Source organism: Suillus subalutaceus (genome assembly GCF_016647625.1).
Source record: "Suillus subalutaceus strain FC151 chromosome Unknown DFJ58scaffold_58, whole genome shotgun sequence".
NCBI lineage: Eukaryota > Fungi > Basidiomycota > Agaricomycetes > Boletales > Suillaceae > Suillus > Suillus subalutaceus.
Genome location: NW_024540307.1, coordinates 194,062 through 212,609, shown reverse-complemented (window position 1 = coordinate 212,609; position 18,548 = coordinate 194,062). Strand labels below are relative to the sequence as shown.

Here is an 18,548-nt window from a genome sequence, read left to right as displayed (position 1 = left end):
TCTCAAGGGAAACACTTTCCCTGCACTTGCCTGGACAGTTCTTACAAAGGAAATGGGCTTTGTAAGCAGCAATTTGTTCAGACTGAAGCTTCTTAGGTGAGAGTTCAATTTGCTCAAGTGGGAGTTCTTGAATGCAACAAGTGGGAGATCTATTTTTTGGGGGAGAATGGGCTCTCCTTATATACATTTTGTGTGGGAATATTATGTAAGTAAAAAGGTGATGTAATGACTTCAGAATGTGGGAAGAATATTCCAAAAACTGGAGCAGAATGTTCTAGCAGGTGCAAAAGAACATTCCAGAATATTCATGGTGGGATAATGACATCATTCTGAGTCACTATGAGTCACTATGAGTCATTATGAGTCATTGGAATGTTCTAGCAAATTCCATGGAACATGACATCATTATGACATCACTATGATATCATATCTTTCAACCAAAATACCTGCAGGAGTGTAGGTGAAGTCCTATGACATCATTATGACATCATACCCTGTAGGTACAATTTTATGAAGCATCTGATTAGTCAGAGCATCCTAATAGAAAAGTAAAGTAAAGAAACACTAGAGAAAACAACTCAGAAATAATAGAACAAATAATAGTACACAATACGCGGGCTTTTTAGATAGGTTTTTGTTAGGCTTTGAACTTTTCTCTATGGGTTTCTCTAGCCAAAGTGAATAAGCCAAAGGAAAGGCAATACCTTAACCTTCATTTTGCTTCTCATATCAACTAGGTCATTATGTGATTCCCATCTCACATATGACTTTTCTTCAAAACATGGTGGATTCATGAATCACTGAGGGAAAACTGAAACTATTGGACCAAGGTTTGATACCAAGGTATGGGTTGACTAGTCTGAGGACTAAGCTAACAGACTTTGTCTTTTAGGGGGATACCTAGTAGTCATGTCCATGCATGATTCCCAAATCATGCAGGACATCCGCGGGGCAGTGAAATCACAACTGTCCCCAGTTGTGTGCTCAATCATGCATAATAGTGGTGAATACATAAAATAATGAAATGGGATATGGGCACCAAATGTGGCAATCACTTTCTATGACTGACTCATCTTCTGTTGATACATTGGCACTTGACAGGCATATGTCATCATCTTCCTCTTCAAGGGGATCTGCTAGTGATGGTAATAATGATAAATCTCTAGAGATATATGGTACAAGTCTAAATGCAGCTACACCACGTTTAGATAAGACACCATTCATTTCTCTTAAGACATAAGATCCACCCTTGGTTTGTCTTTCTACAACAAAAGGGCCTAGATAACGGGGTTTGGTTTTGCGATTGAGTTCTTTCTCAATCCTTGTATTGCGTACAAGGACTAAGTCTCCTTTTTGGAAAGCTTCGCGATGCATTCGTAGACGAAACTTGTGTTCAAATTGAGCTTTAGACTTGAACCGGGCCTTTTTTAAGGTCTTTGCAGCACGGTCTAAGTCTGCCTGCCGCCTTTCAATCTGGCGGATACGTAGGGATAAGAAATCTGCTGGATTCATATTAGCATGGAATCCTTCTACCATGAAGGTTGCTTCTGTTAGGTCAAATGGTAGAACGGGATGAACTCCATGTAACAAATAGAAGGGGGACCATCCAGTCACACGACTGGTGGTTATGTTTTCTGCAAACAATGCCTGCCTTACTTTCTCAGGCCATTTTGCAATATTCTTTCCACAACTTTTTACTATAGCTTCTCTGATATTGAAATGCCCTCTTTCAACAACTCCATTAGCTTGGGAATTGTAAGGGGAAATCTGGACATGGGGAATATCAACACGCATGAGGAGTTGTTCAAATGCTCCTCTAACTTCGGGTCCATTGTCAGTCACTACTTGACCAATGGCTCCATATCTGCAATACAAATCTTCCCAGAAAAACTTTGCCATAGCTTTAGCAGATGGGTTTCGTAATGCTCTTCCTTCAACATAGTGGGATAAATCGTCCCTAGCGAGTACAAGATTTTGTGGCCTGCAGCTGAAGGCATCTTCATAATATCCACATAGATCTTGACAAATATAGTCGCAGGGGTAGAAACAGTAATGGGGATGTGCATTTTCTTTACACTTCTTACTTGACAATCATGACAAGACTGTACATGATGTTTAACGTCCGTGTACAAATGAGGCCAATAAAAACGGTAACGAATGGTCTCAAAAGTTGCTTGAACACCTTTGTGTCCTAGTTCTTCATGAGCTTTATGAAGAATTGCAGCTCTCTTGTCAGCATCAAATACTACAAGTAGAGGGGGTCGTCCAACTAATCTTTTAAACATCCGGTCACCACGGACAAAGTACTGAGTGGCCCGGGTAACAAATTTCTTACGCTGGGCAGTCTTTTCAAAATTAGGTGGTTCCAAGGTGGTGAGAAATTTATATATTTCTCTTAGGGTCTTCTCTTGACTAGTTGTTGAGGCTAAGACGGATGGTAGACAAGTGGGTTCATAGGAATACATAGGAATGGATAGTGAATGCGGTCGGTAGTCTTCCTGAGAGATTCCTGCAAAGAGAGCTATATCATCTAGCCAGGAGTCTTCATCAGGTTCTATTTCTTTCATTTTCTGCTAAAGGTCTCCTAGATAATGCATCAGGACCTTTAAAACGTGTGGCAGGAACATGAACAAGGGTGAAATCGAATAGGAGTATTCCTTGAATCCAACGGTTAATGGTTGCATTAGGTTGCAAATCAGGTTCGTTAAGCATTCCCTTGATGTATTTTGCATCAACTTCCACAATTAGAGTCTGTACTCCAATAATGTGAAGCCTGAAATGCCTAAGGGCACGGAAAAGTCCATAGAGTTCTAGTTTTGGTTGGGAGTACCTTGACTCTGTATCTCCCATGGGTAGAGATCCATACCTGGCTGGTCTTCTTCTTCCTTCATCATCCAATTGGGACAATATAATTCCTACAGCCACAAAACTAGAATCCACTGACAAAATCACGGGGTTGGCTGAAGTATAATCTATACTTCTCATTGCTGGGGCAGAACATATCCTCTCTTTCAACTTTTCAAATGCTTCATCTTGTTCATCACCCCAAACAAAGGGTTCATCTTTCTTCCATAGTCGGGTATAGATTTTGCTAGTTCTGAGAAACCTAAAATCCAAATACGAACTGTTCCACAAAGGCCCATGAAGCCTCTTGCTTCTTTGACTGTGGTAGGAATAGGCCAATTGAGGATCTTTGACACCTTTTCTGTGTCGGGTAATCTTCCTTCTGGTGTACATCTTTGTCCTACTATTAGGACATCAGGCAAACATAGCTGTATTTTGGTAGCAGAAAATGTTGCTCCCACATCTTTTATGCGGTGCATTATTCTATGCACGTCAATAGCATGTTCCCAGATAAATCTTCTGATCCCAGGGTTTTCTTCTAACACCTCGGGATCTCCTTCTTTGTCAGGATAAGTAGACTTAGGTCCTTTGACCGGTAAGTCATCAATAAAAACATTGGCTACATGAGGAATTTCATCTTGCAACACAAAACTAGTGCACTTCTGAAATTCCGCAGGAGCATTGGTGTATCCCATAGGTAATGCAGTTAACCTTAGCAATCCTAAGGGTGTAAGGAAAGCTGTTAAATCTCTGCTGTCTGGGTGCATTTTCCTAGCATCAAATCCCCAGAACAAATCGAAAACAGTATAACATTGACGGCCAGCAAATGACTCTACAAAGTCATCTACAATCGGGATTAGGCCTGCATCTCAAATAGAAATTTTGTTAAGTGGTTGAAGGTCATGAACAAGTCGGAGTTTGCCATTCTTTTTTAATACACAAAACCAGCGTGAACGATAGGGCTGATTGACTTGGCTCGTATACTCCTGCATTAATCTTGGTTCGTAACAAATCAATCACCTTTCTCTAATACCGGGTGGAATAGGAATATTTTTGTATTCCCATGGAACATGAGGGATGGTTGGGATAATATAGGGGGTGAAATATGATTCCTTGAGAGTTCCTCGGTCAGTCCTCTTCAAATGCTAGTGCATCTTGGGTTTAAGTGCATTATATGTTGAAACAGTTTGACCGCCTCGGGCCAAAGAAAAGCAGCCGAGTTAATATTAAGACTCTTCATACGCTCAATGGTCAATCTACCATTAGGTATGAACTCAGGTGGATGTGGTGTCAAGGGAATCATAGTCTTCAAAGGATCATGGGGAAACCTGCCTCAAGACTCGAGCATCTTGAGGGAAAGTACCGGAAACGGGCTTAACTTTCTTGTCAACTCGTTTATACATTGTAAGGATTGGGTTATAAGATGGGTCTGAAAGGGTGGATGGTTCATAATTTAAATATAAATCATCTTCATCAAAGTCCAGGAAATCATCATCTATTTCCAGGTCTGAACTTGGATTTTCCCAATCAGAATCAACAGATATATCATCAAACAGCTCCTCGAGGCATGTTTGACGTTCTTCTTGGGTACCAGCACTTCAAACAATATTCTTCAATTGTTTGATCATCATTCTCTAAGTCTTCAGGATACACAAGCTTAGGTACATCACTAGAACTTTCAGTGATATTGTCACTGAACATTGCTAGACAAAATATACTATCACTTGATTGCCTTAAAAACTTAGGCTCAACATAAGGATAATCACATGTTGCATTATGAACTATGCTAACACATGCTACCATACTTGACATAGGTAGAGACAAGGAAATGGGTGTTCTGGGTTCTCGAACCCTGAACTTTTGGGATACAAATACACAAAGGCAAAGGCCAATAGTTGAAACATAAACAAACTCGAAACAAAAAATACAAAAACGCGGAATACAAATACAAACAAGGCACAAATACACAGGGAAACAAATAAAAAATTGAATGGACACAAGGCAAGATTTGAAACACGAGACTCGAAGCTCGAAACAAAAAACCTGAAGCTCGGAGCTATAAATACACTTGGAAAAACATAAGCCAATTTTTTTGTGAGTTTTAAACGGTAAAAACTCGAGAAACAAATAAAATCAAACTGAAAATATAAATACAAAATAATAAAATCAATCGGGCCAGAAATGGGCTTCGATCCCTGAACGATGACGTCAGCACGCTATCGTCGAGGATACGAGAGTCATTTACCTCAAGATTAAGGTAAGAAGAAGATATGGGACTCCGAGGGTCCCTGTTCATCGTTGTTGCTGTCGGAGTCATCGTCGATCTCGTCGTCGTCGAAACACGCGCAAATACGAAGCTGCGACGCATTAGAAATAGTCGAAGAACGAAAAGGACGATAAGCAACTATATATAGACGGACTCGTCGAATTTCGAGCGCACGGTCCCCGTGCTCGAGCATATTTGATAACTTTGAACTCATCTTGTTCATCGAGCACATGCTCTTCGACAAGCGAGTGCACGATGTCCGGATCGGGATAAGGCAGGAGCAGGGCCGCTTCGATCGAGGATGCAAGGTCATGCTCCCCGTGAAATTCGGCTACTGCTGTAAGAGTATTTAATAATTAGTTTCGTCGAGGGTAAAAAAACGGGTTGATAGGAGGATGATCAGCTTGGTAGAATGTTGGGGGTACATGGGTACCAATGCGCTGGTTGGGGTCACATGCGAGAACGCTCGGACGTCGAAGTCCCTCGTGCAACATGCGAGGTGAAAGAACTGTCCTCGAGCTTAGCAATCAGCGCGCGGCTATGAGCTCGATGGTCGAGAAGGTCCCGAGCACGATCATCCCAATCGCGCTCGGACCTAGGTCCAGGAGATGGGAAGGGCTCAGTGACATTCTCGACGGAACGTTTAACTGTAAAAAACTCGGCATCCCAATCAGTAGCGCAAAGGTTATCTTGACATTCACAGTAAGACACATATTCATCGGGCGACGTCGTTGAGCACGCGAGGATGCTCGTCACATATGGCAGGTAGGTCAGAAGCAAAGTAGTCCAGGAGGTACTGATGACCATCCGGCACCGGCAGGACAGTTGTCATGCGGACGAACTCATCCGCATGACTAGGCGCATATGGGGGCGGCGGACTATCAGGGTCATGCACAGTAGACTCAGGACTCTTGCAGGAAGGCACGGTAGTAGGAGACTCAAGGAAACGGACTCGTTCGATTGACGGCAAATAGTAGGGTCCGTTTGAAACGGATGTAACATGTATAACACGACGAGCGTCAACCCCACAGCTCGTCACTGGGTGAACCGGCTGACGAACGCACATAAGACTCAGTGTAAGGTTGAGGGAGGATAGAGTCTAGTGGCATAGAGGGTGAAGGAGAAATAGAGCGCCAGTCTTCAGCACTGGGTAAAGGAGTAGGTAGAGAAGATATAGCAACAGGGTTGGGGCAAGGAATAGAGTGAGAGGCGCTATCATGTGTGGTAGGAGTAGAGTAGATGATTGGAGAGCCGGCTAAGACATTAGTAGCCGCTAAGAGCTGAGGAGACGGCGAGGTTGCAAAAACATTGTTGCCCATCAGGCCCTTGAGCAGACGGCGAGGTTAGAGAGACGCTATTGCTGTCAGAACCTGAGCAGGTGGAGACGGCATTGGGAGAACATGGTTGGTCATCAAGGCCTGTGTAGAGGGAGACGGCGTTGGAAGTACATGGTTAGTCCTCAAGGCCTGTGCAAAAGGAGACGGCGCTGGAAGAACACTGAAAGCACTTGGGACCTGCAGGCAAGGTGACTGCAAGACGTTGATTGCCGTCAGGACCTGAGCAGACGGCTCAAGGTCACTGCCGGCACCATAAGAAGAGGCTGCGGATTGGGGAGAGAAGAGAGGGTCAGGTCCCAAGGCGGGAGTAGATGTAGGAGTGGCGGGAGTACACAGTACCTCACGCGCCACTGGCAAGACACTAGGGATAGGCGACACAATAGAGGCAGGGTCCAGGATATGATGGAGGGAGGTGTTGTGCTCTAAGGCATCGCGCAAAACACGCGTTAGTTGCTGTTCAAAGAGGGAGGGGGTCATACAACACACCTTCTCCCAACATACTCACTCCATCTCCAACAGTGGCGCCACTTCCTCCAACTCCGGCGTCATCCGGATATGTGGGCTTGAGGGAGTCGCCAGTAAGTGCACATCCCTCCCATCCAGCCTCGGCATTCGCCGGCGGAACGGGAGAGAAACAAGGAGACGGCAAGAAGAACTTAGAGGTGGGAGAGGCTGTATTAGGACGAAGTTGCAGAGTCAACAAATCGTTGTTTTGAGATTTTGGACTCAGCCGGTAACTTCCGGCGGAGCCCAAAACGGCAGTTAGGGATTCGGCAACGTTTTGCATGCCGGTCACGTGGATTTCCAAATTGGGCGCAACAGGCGCCAGCAACAATTCTGAGAGCAAAGGTGGGGGGTTATCTTTTGTGCCCCGGTTTCTGGGGTTATTTATACCATAGGGAGTAGGTATAAAATCAAATTGAGGGCCTAGTACATTGACATCATGGGTGATGTCATATTTTTCTCGAACTTTCTGGTTGTTGGTAGAACTTTGATTATGTAATCCCAAAACATCGGCCAAAAATGCAAAATTCTCATTATTTAGGGAATTTCCCATTAATTCAGCCATGCTAAGTAAAGATAAGTCTGTATCATTTAATTCTGGCTCATTATCAATGGCCATTTCATCTCCAAAAATTAGGTAACTGCTAGGGAGTCTTGAACCATACCAAGTTGATGGTTCAAATACCCACTCGGGATTAATACCATCAGGGGTACATAGCAATTCATGTGTAATGTGAAGATTATGCGGGTCTTTAAATACGAGCCATGTTCCATCTTGTCTTTCATCAATGCTAACATAGTTCCCGCGTTGCCACGGTCTTCCTAATAGCAAATTGAAGGGTACATGGTCACCTACATAAAGATTTGCTTTGGTTTGGACTGCTCCACAAGTAAGTGGAACATTCTCAACTAAGCCTTGTAATTTTCCTTCGCCTCCATTAGCATCGTTCATAGAGATGCTTCTTCCTACGTCAATGGGGCGGTTAATCTGAGCTTTCCAAACTTGTCGGCTCACTATATTGAGCTGACTTCCAGTATCAATTATAGCATTGATGGGTTCTCCATCACAATACATTGTCATCCTGATCAATAAGCCACGGGTCTTGCTCCAAATCGAGTGAGCTTGGGCTTTTTCTATAACAACTGGCTTTGGCTTTATAGCATTGGCTAAAATTCCTGACAACTCACGGGATGATCCAAGAATTTCACCAACTTCTAAAGAGATTGGAGTCCTAAGGACTGACTCCAAAACTTTTTCAGGTTTAGCACGCACTGCTAAATCGGAGATACGACGATGTGTAATCTTTTGATTAGGACTCGTGTGTTCCTTTTCACCAGGGTCTGCTTTCTTTTTGTCTTCCTTAGCCAAACTTGGCTTAGGAAGTGGCACATCTTCCATGATTATGTCATCATTATTTTCATCATAATCTGGATTAATATGAGCTTTCTGCTTATCAATATTAGCCCTTTCACTCCTTGTTAGTGGTCCGGGTCTTTCTTTGATAATGGGTTCCTTCTTTGATGCAGGAGCTGGCTTTGATCGCGGGGCAGTCATAGGTTTATTCCCTATCACATTTTCCTTTCCCTTTGATCCAGTCTCCTGATCACGTACATTTTTCTTGGTAGGGGGAAAGACTCCGTCAAAGCGTTCTCGTCTAGCTTTGGCAGCGGTCTTTATGGTTCTTTCTGCTGGATATACATAATAGTCTTCTTCGTCACTTTCATCGCCATATGCAGGGATCATAAATGCATCATTGTCGCTATCACTTTCTTCATCTTCTTCCTCGTCACTAGAGATATCATCAACTCTAGTCCTCCTGCTCCTTATCACATTGCTAGTCAAAGACTCCCGATTGACCTCATCGGGTCTAATAGCAACAAAGTGTGACATGGGAGCTGCTTCCCTATTAAGTGCTTCAATGACTGTTTCCTCCGGCATACGTCTGACTGCATTCCCATTAGGGTGTTGAATTTGTCTCTTTTCATTCCTCTTGATCCTTCCTTCAGCTTCTAGCTTGGCAAGGTGAGGGCAAATGGGGAGAGTATGTCCTATCTCTCCACATCCAAAACAAATCCTATTCTGAAATGGTGTTCCTTGTGGTTGGTAAAATCTGGAACCAGGTTGGGGTTGAGGTCTCCTTTGACCATATCCTCTTCCACCACCATTACTGGGAGTAGCATTCAATTTAGAACCTTGTAAGTCAGGAGACATTCCTGCACCAGCTCTGGGAGGGGGTGGAGAAATAATCTGCATGACTCTTGGGTCTAACTTAGTAACACGATAATACAAAAGAGCATACTGAGGATCCTCAAGTGACATGATATTGAGCTGCTTGATCAGATCCTCAATCTCATCACGTGGTTCCGTACTTATAGCTTCCTTGTTAGCCTTGGCTTTCTTGGAGGTTTCCATAGGAGTTGTTGTGCCAGAATGTCTGTCCTTATGTCTAGGAGTTTCTTTAGCAACATGTCGCTTCTTCGAACCTTTCTTAGTAGATTTGCGAGGTTTAATCTCTGCCTCATCATCTGAATCAGATGACTCCTCGCTGGAAGTCAAGGATGATTCAGTAGAGTCAGAGTCCTCAGAGTCCGAAGATGAGAGATCAGTCTCTTCCTCGGAGATAAGCAGATCTGAATCGAAACGGTCCCTGTGAAGTAGCTTCTCTGCAGCTGAGATAACTTTATCCACGCCAAATGCCTTGGATAAATCCTTGTCAGGTTCCTTAGCCATAAGTCTACTTTCAATCTTAGCACGCAAATTCTTATAAATTCCTTTCCAAAAATAACCTGCATACTCATCTGCTGAAATCTTCTTTGCAGTTTGAAGCCAACCTGCAATCCTAATAAATCCTCGTACATACTTCTTCCATGCCGCTAGAGTGGGAATACGTTGTCCCCTCATAGCCTTAACATAGGAGAGTAAATCCTTTCTTTTATAACGCTTTGTGTCCAAATCAGCGTCATAATACTTCAGAATGTCTGCCTTGAGAGCATTCCAATCGGCTTTCTCATATGAGTCCAGTCCTTCAATGAACTCGGTGACATGACGTGAAGTATACTGGGTAATGGTTTCACATCTGTCCTTGTCAGTGGTGACTTGGTTATAGTCACATAACTTTTCATAATGCTTGACAAACTTTTTGACTTCTGTAAAGTCTCCTTTAAACTTCTTGGGAGCTGCCTTACTCCCGGGGATAGGCATAGTAAGAATAGAGTGTGTCATCATAGGCAGTGTTGATGGTGACATAGTTAACTGTGTGGTTAAGATAGATGCTGGGGAAATTGTCGTGGACAATTTGGTTACCTGGTGTGTTGGATTCTGAATGGTTACGTTTGGATAGTACTCTGAATACGAGTAGTTTCAATAAGAAATCAAGAAGAAGCCTCCCTCGCGGTGGGCTCCAGTGATGTCTTAATAACCGAGGGTCTTATATGAAAACGTGTAAGAATGTAATGACACCACAATTACACTGGATAAGACTTCTTGCCAGTCCTCGATTAACACGGTCTACGACTTTTCTTCTTTCGTGGTAGATAACGTGTGAGTTCTTGGGAGGCTCGCTAAACCAATCAGTCAGATTAACTTAGCCGGAGCTTTATTATCTCTGATTGAAACTATGGGATTGTCTAGGATATACCGTCTAGACACTTGAACTGGTTTCCTGAATATACGGTTAACTGTTGAGAAGCTGGTCTCAAATGTGACTACGTGGACCAAAGCTCGTGTTGGTCAATATACAAATACCTGGTGAGAACGCTGGTCTCACAAATAACAACAAATGACAAATAGAAAACAATGACAAATAACAACAATGACCAAAGCTCGTGTTGGTCAGTATACAAATACCTGGTGAGAACGCTGGTCTCACAAATAACAACGGTGACCAAAGCTCGTGTTGGTCAGTAAACACTACGTGGTGAGAACACTGGTCTCACAAAACTGGGTTTCTATTGCGAGAAACTTACGTAATCTCAAGGGAAACACTTTCCCTGCACTTGCCTGGACAGTTCTTACAAAGGAAATGGGCTTTGTAAGCAGCAATTTGTTCAGACTGAAGCTTCTTAGGTGAGAGTTCAATTTGCTCAAGTGGGAGTTCTTGAATGCAACAAGTGGGAGATCTATTTTTTGGGGGAGAATGGGCTCTCCTTATATACATTTTGTGTGGGAATATTATGTAAGTAAAAAGGTGATGTAATGACTTCAGAATGTGGGAAGAATATTCCAAAAACTGGAGCAGAATGTTCTAGCAGGTGCAAAAGAACATTCCAGAATATTCATGGTGGGATAATGACATCATTCTGAGTCACTATGAGTCACTATGAGTCATTATGAGTCATTGGAATGTTCTAGCAAATTCCATGGAACATGACATCATTATGACATCACTATGATATCATATCTTTCAACCAAAATACCTGCAGGAGTGTAGGTGAAGTCCTATGACATCATTATGACATCATACCCTGTAGGTACAATTTTATGAAGCATCTGATTAGTCAGAGCATCCTAATAGAAAAGTAAAGTAAAGAAACACTAGAGAAAACAACTCAGAAATAATAGAACAAATAATAGTACACAATACGCGGGCTTTTTAGATAGGTTTTTGTTAGGCTTTGAACTTTTCTCTATGGGTTTCTCTAGCCAAAGTGAATAAGCCAAAGGAAAGGCAATACCTTAACCTTCATTTTGCTTCTCATATCAACTAGGTCATTATGTGATTCCCATCTCACATATGACTTTTCTTCAAAACATGGTGGATTCATGAATCACTGAGGGAAAACTGAAACTATTGGACCAAGGTTTGATACCAAGGTATGGGTTGACTAGTCTGAGGACTAAGCTAACAGACTTTGTCTTTTAGGGGGATACCTAGTAGTCATGTCCATGCATGATTCCCAAATCATGCAGGACAACGTGAACGGGGTCTGGATGCCCAGTGACGGAAGGCAAGGCGAGGAGAAGGAGTGGAATTGAAAGGAGGGGGAGTAGGATGGGTGTATTGAGGAGAAGATGGAGGGTGGTCCGAAGCGTCAGATGCCGGGGTGTCTGGATCACTGTGCCAGATGACGCTTTGGCCACCATCAGGGTAATATGTGTAATCCGCCTGTTTGGGTTCGGGTCTGCACTGGTGATGAGTCTTGTGAGCGGCTTTTTTGGGAGGAGGCTGGTGCATCTGTATCATCTCCAGATGAAGCTGGGTAAGGTCACGCTCGCGTTCAGCATCAAATAGTCTTGATTGCAAGTCAAACAGTTGGGTCCACAATTTCTCCGTGACTGCATTTGCATCACGCAGCTGCTGCCCCTGGGAAAGCAACTGTGTGTTTGCAAGAGACCTAGTGGCGCGATCCTCATCCCAAGCTTGCTGAACAGCAGGGTCAAAGGCCCCACTGATGCGAGAAAGCAACTCGGAAGCTGCTGCACCTCGGCGACGTGGCATAGGTGTATCTGTCTGAGTGGCGCAAGTGACTGCAGTGTGTTCAAGAGGTGACATACTTCGCACCTTGACGTTTTGTTCATTACAATTCAACTCGTCGTCGTGGGCATCGTAGTCCGAGTTGTTTAGGTCACGGGTACCAGCACGCTCATTGATGCGCGCATCGAGCTCATGGGCACGAGTGACGTCGGGGGGACAAACTCCATCACCGGTGGGCTTCGTGGTCTTCACAAACTGAGGTCAAAGTGTGAGATGGATGTCGTAGAATAGAGCATGACTTACCTGCTTGAATTTAGTTTCGAGCAATGTGGCTTTACGGTGAGGGCGGCCATTACGGCCTGCCCGCTGCGTGAACTTCGAGTGTATCAGTTGCCACCCTTTCTGGCCCAGAGGAAGTTTGTCTTTGACAAGGTCAAGAAGGACTTTGACATCAGCCGTGCTGTAATTGTTAGAGCCGTTGGGCCGACCACGTTTCGCCCTTGAATCATCTTCATCATCCTCAATAGCACGTGCATGCTTTTGAGGGCAGTCAGCAATGTCCAGGTTAGTGTTCTCCTTATCCTTTCCCCTGCTTTTATTAGTTCTAGTCTTGCGACGTGCCCCGCCAATTTTGATGGCAGGTGCATATCCACGAGACCCAGCGATGACCAAGGGGTCACGAAGCTCCATATCCAGTGAGTCAGGGAGCGGGATAAGAGCAGGCTCGCGGTGTGCGCTAGGTGGCAGGAGGTGGGACCCAGATGGTGAGGGTGGTGGCAACGAGCAAGGTTGGGAGAAGTTCGCAGGAGTTGTGAGTCCATACATGGATGGCGCTGCTGCATGTCCCTACAAGGTGATAAGTACGTGTTGTGAAGGTCAAAGAATGATTGAAACTTACGCCATAAGCCTGGGACATGTATCTGTCTTCAGACCGCTGCACTCGAGTCACAGCCTGCGCAATCCCAGGATGGGGTCGCCAAACACCTAAGAGATCGCGCGCATATGCATTGCCTGCATCATCATAGCGCAACTCGGGAATTGTTTGGCTAGCAGGGACAGTCATAGATTGGGAAAGGCGAATATCAGACATTGGAGGGACTGAATGTTTAGGTACTGACCTTGTGGCTACTGATACACGAACTTTATATGATACAAGTCTTTATTGAGCCGTCGGGCACGAGGGGTGGGGATATTCATTGTAAAAAAATAACTCATGGGCCCTGCACTGGTAACAGTGCAACGCGAGCGCGCATAGGCGAAATGGATGGACTGTAAGCATGGCAAGTGCATATTGAATGAAATTTTCATTGACAGAGGGTGAGGATTGGTTGGAGACAGATGCTAGGATGGATTGGGGAAGATTGGAGGCACCGGAGGCAGACTGGTCAGGTAGGAGCTTCATTACCGCGCATGGATGATCGAGTATGTCGTACTGGTCACTGGGTATCATCTAAATAGAGCCGGGAGAAAGAGACATTAGCATACTTGGCGAAAGGTTGAAAACGTAGCTTGGTATCAGTGCGCAAGGTGTTGTGTTGCATGGCATGCATGTCGAGCAAGGCGGATTATGTCAGCGGATATCGCTGGCGTTAGTGGCCGAAAATGGAAGGATGTCGTTTATTTTAGTCTGCAAAATCTATTGGGGGGGGGGGGTACCCCCCCCCAATAGATTAAGGTTTATAAGAGGGGGGTAGGTGACACATGTTTGCAAATTGTGTCGAAATGAACAGCGGCATCGCGGCACACCTGCCTAATACGGTCAAATTTATGATATGATATTCTAATCAGAATTTTTCGAGCCTACGGAAAGTCATCCACTTTGACACTTTCTCATGTTGAAAAGTGGAGGTAATCGGAGTGTGGTCGGAGTGTAAACTGTCATTGCTCATGAGAACTTGATAACTCTCGGACCATGATGATAGTAGATTTCATATGGGATTATATTAAGACAACTCGGAAGTGCGCTAAGATGTATGACGAATCTGGGGAGAAAGACTTGATATCATCGGAACGACCTGAGCGGTGAGTGTCGACTGTACAGGTCTGGCGAAAATCGTTGTCAATATAATGGAGGTATGATGCAAAGCATTACCTTCATTTACTACGTTCTTTGACAATCTTCACACCAGGTATTCGTTTACAGGACATGGATGACTTGACGACCTCCGGTAGAGTATTAAGTGTCGGCAGTGATGCTGAAGGTGTAGTATCAGCGTCCGCAGAAAGCCCTAGATGGGCAGTAGGTTCCGCGGGGGCGGTAGGACGCCGAACGGTTGGGCCTGCATGATTTCTGGAAGACAGAGAATTCCCCGAGCTAAGGCACTGTCTTGAAGTCGAACCAACCGATGGTGGTGGTTTTGGTGGTAATGAACCAAATGAACTGGTGGTACTTGATTCCATCTGGCGTAACTTTGCCTCCATCATCGCAATCTTGCCATCTGTACTAATTCAAAAGTAAGATAATAGGTACCCTTTTGAAGATAAAATTCACCCTTCTGACCGAGTATGAATTCCGCTTTTCATCATACTCAGGGTAGTCGGTCGCGTATCAACTCTTCTCGCCCTGCCCACCTGTCGACTTCCACCGGGCTGTTCGAGCGGAGCTTGATGAGCAAAAGTAACCGTCAGCTTACGACCCCGCAGTAGTTTTCCATTAATGTTGTCCAATGCCGTTTGGGCATCCTGGTGCAGGTCATTTGTCAGTCAAGCTGTCAATGACTTGAGAGGACAATGGCCGCCACATGTGCCATGACATGTCAAGGCAATCGCGAGAAAAACGAGTCAAAAACAAGCGACGGCGCTTTACAGCATCATGACTTACATCTTCATGCAAATACTGTAGGAAGGCATATCCGCGTGGCTTCCCTTTGTTTGGACCCGTCTTGTGAAAGAGAAAGTCGAGTTTCGATACTTTGCCGAACTTGGTGAAAACCTGTAGAAGGGCGTATCTGTCCACAATTAGAGGATGTGAGGAAACCACAACTAAATCACTCACTCATCGACAGTGGGATGCAGGTTTCCAATATACAAGCGATCCCTCAATAGCGAAGATGAACCGGATGCCTGAGGTATGGCAATAACTCGCTCTTGAGCTTCGGGTTCTGGAAACCAGAGATGAGCGTTCAAAGATGAGTCGTCCTTGTCTGCTTGCGGATGTTGTGCAGGAATATCCTCAGAATTTGTGATCATTGAGTACTTGAATATTGACAAGCTAGATCTGAGCAAGCAGTGAATGTTGTCTTGGTAAGGACGAACGTAGGGAATTTGAGTTTGAGTTCGGCAATACCCATTAATCTACAGGAGAGAGAATATATTTGGCCACCTAAGTACGCTCAGACACCTAAGTAAGCTGTGTCCCAAGACTCAGTAATCAAAAGTAACGATCGCAAACTATGTAAGGTAAGAGTAACCTATAGTGATCGACGAATATGAAAAGATGAAGTGCCAGCATTTAAAGCACGAACACGTCGTTTGTACTCTCCCAAGATGTAACCCGTGAGCCTAATACTATCATATGCACATGCCACACCTGCGCTGGCAAACGTCACAACAGTCTAGGTTCCTTCGTCGTACCAGCGGAAGGGCGTGGGGATGCGACACTTACATTGACAGCTGATAGAGTTATGCTCGACTGCATGCGAGGGTAAAACACCCGCTGTGACGTTTGTCTCGACCACCGCCAGTGCCAGCTGCCAGCAGCGCTGCAATATCCACGAGTGGGTGTCACGGCAATGCACCCACATAGTAAAAACGTGTTTGATATCGCGGTCAAAGCCCCACGCCGTCAGAAAATAAGCGCTGTGCAGCCCAAGTGCAGCCCTACCGAAGACGTCCCTAATATAGTCAGAGGTCTTGTCGCTTGCCTGATGCATAAGTATCTGCCTAACCTAAATATCTATATAATTTCTTTTCATTCCGAGTAAATTAATATTATCGTGTCTTAGATCCGTACAAACTCATTGAATGTGTAATGACGATGCAAGTTAAGGATTGATACTGCTATAGCTACATGTAGTTGTGACGTGCAAGAACAAGAACAAGAACTGGTCCAAATTGAAGCAAGCTCAAGTGCCGATTAGTGTCCGGTTGGATGGTGAACCAACGTCTATGTACATTATGATGTCCTGCTACTGGTCATCCAGATGGCTCTGCTTAATGTGGCGCAACAGAGCATCTTTACGAGACAGGGATTTCTGGCAGTGAGGACATTTCACTGTCATAGAGGGCAAGTCTGGGCTAAACCTGCAACTCCCCAGGTGCCTCTCCATGTCGTTTCTACGCGTGAAAGATTTCTTGCAGCCATGAATTTTCATCAAGCAGTCAAATCGCTCTTCCTTAGCTCCTTCGGGCCTTGTCACTCTTTTAAAGGAACGATGACCGACTTTTCGAGCCTTCTTGGATGCTGCTGGATACAACAGCGTATGGGACGATGCTGCACGTTTATGGATGCGACTGGGTTGGTAATCGTCATCGTCATCATCGGTCCGCCGCCGCTTGACTCCTCGACAAACATCAGCCGGTTTAATACCAACATGACTTGGGTTGAAAGGCGATGAAAGCTGACTCGGATGTCGTACATTAGCGCGGAGCGGACAGGGAGATGGGCTTGGAGAAATGCAGATTTGCACTTGTGATGTAACGTTCTCCGTCAAGTCCTCTGTGAATCTTAGGAAACGAGATCGCTCCGCGGGATCAGAGTCTCGCAAGATAGACGACGAGTCATGCACCAGTCTGGCATCGTCAACTGGAAGCAGAAGCATCGGCTGAGAGACATTCTTTAAGGATGATACTGGAGGGGGCATATCCAAGACTGTCCGGCAGGCAAGGTCTTCTTGAAGTTGTTCAGGATAAGCTGAGTCTTCCATAAATCCTTCTTGCTCAAAAAACGGGCTGCAATCCGCTGCCACATCGAGAGGCCCGAAGTCCCCCAGTGGACCGCAGAAGAGGTCAGGGAGAAGGGCGCCGCCTTGCGGGGTCAAGGGAGACCTACTCGACGCGACACTGAACGGTGATTCGTCGGGGCTCAGCTGCGGCAAACCTAAGAAGTCTCCAGTTGCAGATGACCCTAGATACCGATATCGAGTAGTCTTAAGACACATATGTCAGCATGGACTTGTGGGATCTTCAGTTCACGCACGTCAGATGCCTGCATTTGGTCGATAGCCAGATTCTCAATGTATGCTGCATCGTCCATATCCTCGAGGTGAGGATCGAGGTCATCAGAGGACCACAGCACCGTTGATGTTGTGGATGACTCGAATTCCAAGGTTCTGTCCTCAGTCAGTCAATCGACCATTCAGTTGACCACAAGATAGGATTACAATACTCACCTTAAACCATCCATGAAATCGAGCTTCGATGGGAGCTCGGTCTCCCGTCTAAAGGATTCTGAATCCTCGGGATACACAAAGTATTCATTGTAGTCGCTGGACGACGGGAGACGCATGTCAGATGAGGTAGATGGTGAGAAAAATGTGTTGGATAAGATGCAAGGAAGTGCACCTTCGCGCAAGGCGACCTTCTTATCGGCCTTGCAAGCCAACAAATAAGTTATGTTGACATTTGAGGGTCCATCCCTCACAAAAACGTGTTATACACGCACCAACAAGGCTGTAGCCCTTGATGCGGAAGCATCTTAATTGTTCCGAAGTGCCGTCTTTACTAGGCTAAGAAGCCATTCACAGGCGCTGGTCGTATTCGTTAGATCTACGAGGTTGTACGAAAATAAAGGAGCAACTACCTTGAAGAACTGCTTACAAGGCTTATGCCAATTTTCTGGCCTACAGCGCATTTCGTATGAGTCAAAGGCCGTACATGTCCTGTAGTAGGCACTGTATCCGGCGGTGATTCTAGATGGCAAGTCCCTTTGCCACCTCAGTTCTAGAAGCCGCGGAGCGCGGACCTTTACGAAGACAATTCGAGGGATAAAAGTGGCCCGGAATTTGATGTCAGAACCAATATGGTACACGACGGGAACGTGGATATTCAATATTCAAGGCCAAACTCCGACAAGCTATGATGCATTTGTATTTTTGTCGAGTTTGAGCTTATAATAATAAAGGCCTGACGATAGTTCACAACTACTACGTCCTTATCAACCATGTGGGTCCTGAATACCTAGTAACCATGGATAACTAGCCCTGAGGCCGCAGGCGACACCATATGCATGGCTGCCACTTCGCA

General features: G+C 45.0%; 3 protein-coding genes across 3 annotated transcripts; all 3 read right to left on the bottom strand.

The window, feature by feature from the left end:
* Nucleotides 1–11,852: 11,852 nt before the first annotated feature.
* On the bottom strand, nucleotides 11,853–13,190 carry DFJ58DRAFT_661033 (uncharacterized protein; the record flags this gene model as incomplete). Its single annotated transcript, XM_041382188.1, has 2 exons — nucleotides 11,853–12,620; nucleotides 12,669–13,190. 2 exons carry the CDS (start codon nucleotides 13,188–13,190, stop codon nucleotides 11,853–11,855), a joined length of 1,290 nt encoding a protein of 429 aa, XP_041243568.1.
* Nucleotides 13,191–14,228: 1,038 nt separating this feature from the next.
* On the bottom strand, nucleotides 14,229–15,640 carry DFJ58DRAFT_790422 (uncharacterized protein). Its single transcript, XM_041390266.1, has 4 exons — nucleotides 15,361–15,640; nucleotides 15,187–15,313; nucleotides 14,857–15,047; nucleotides 14,229–14,808 (listed from the first exon to the last, which is right to left on the bottom strand). Exons 1-4 carry the CDS (start codon nucleotides 15,552–15,554, stop codon nucleotides 14,460–14,462), a joined length of 861 nt encoding a protein of 286 aa, XP_041243567.1. The 5' UTR covers nucleotides 15,555–15,640; the 3' UTR covers nucleotides 14,229–14,459.
* Nucleotides 15,641–16,492: 852 nt separating this feature from the next.
* Nucleotides 16,493–17,811, bottom strand: DFJ58DRAFT_728382 (uncharacterized protein; the record flags this gene model as incomplete). Its single annotated transcript, XM_041385586.1, has 3 exons — nucleotides 16,493–17,452; nucleotides 17,503–17,635; nucleotides 17,696–17,811. 3 exons carry the CDS (start codon nucleotides 17,809–17,811, stop codon nucleotides 16,493–16,495), a joined length of 1,209 nt encoding a protein of 402 aa, XP_041243566.1.
* Nucleotides 17,812–18,548: the final 737 nt, after the last annotated feature.

Bases quoted from the DNA above. Each gene is read 5' to 3' on its own strand.
- DFJ58DRAFT_790422 (XM_041390266.1), bottom strand. From the start codon at position 15,554: ATGATCACAAATTCTGAGGATATTCCTGCACAACATCCGCAAGCAGAC. The intron at 15,314-15,360 runs GTGAGTGATTTA...AATTGTGGACAG, and splicing joins CTGCATCCCACTGTCGATGA to ATACGCCCTTCTACAGGTTT. The intron at 15,048-15,186 runs GTAAGTCATGAT...GACCTGCACCAG, and splicing joins TACAGTATTTGCATGAAGAT to GATGCCCAAACGGCATTGGA.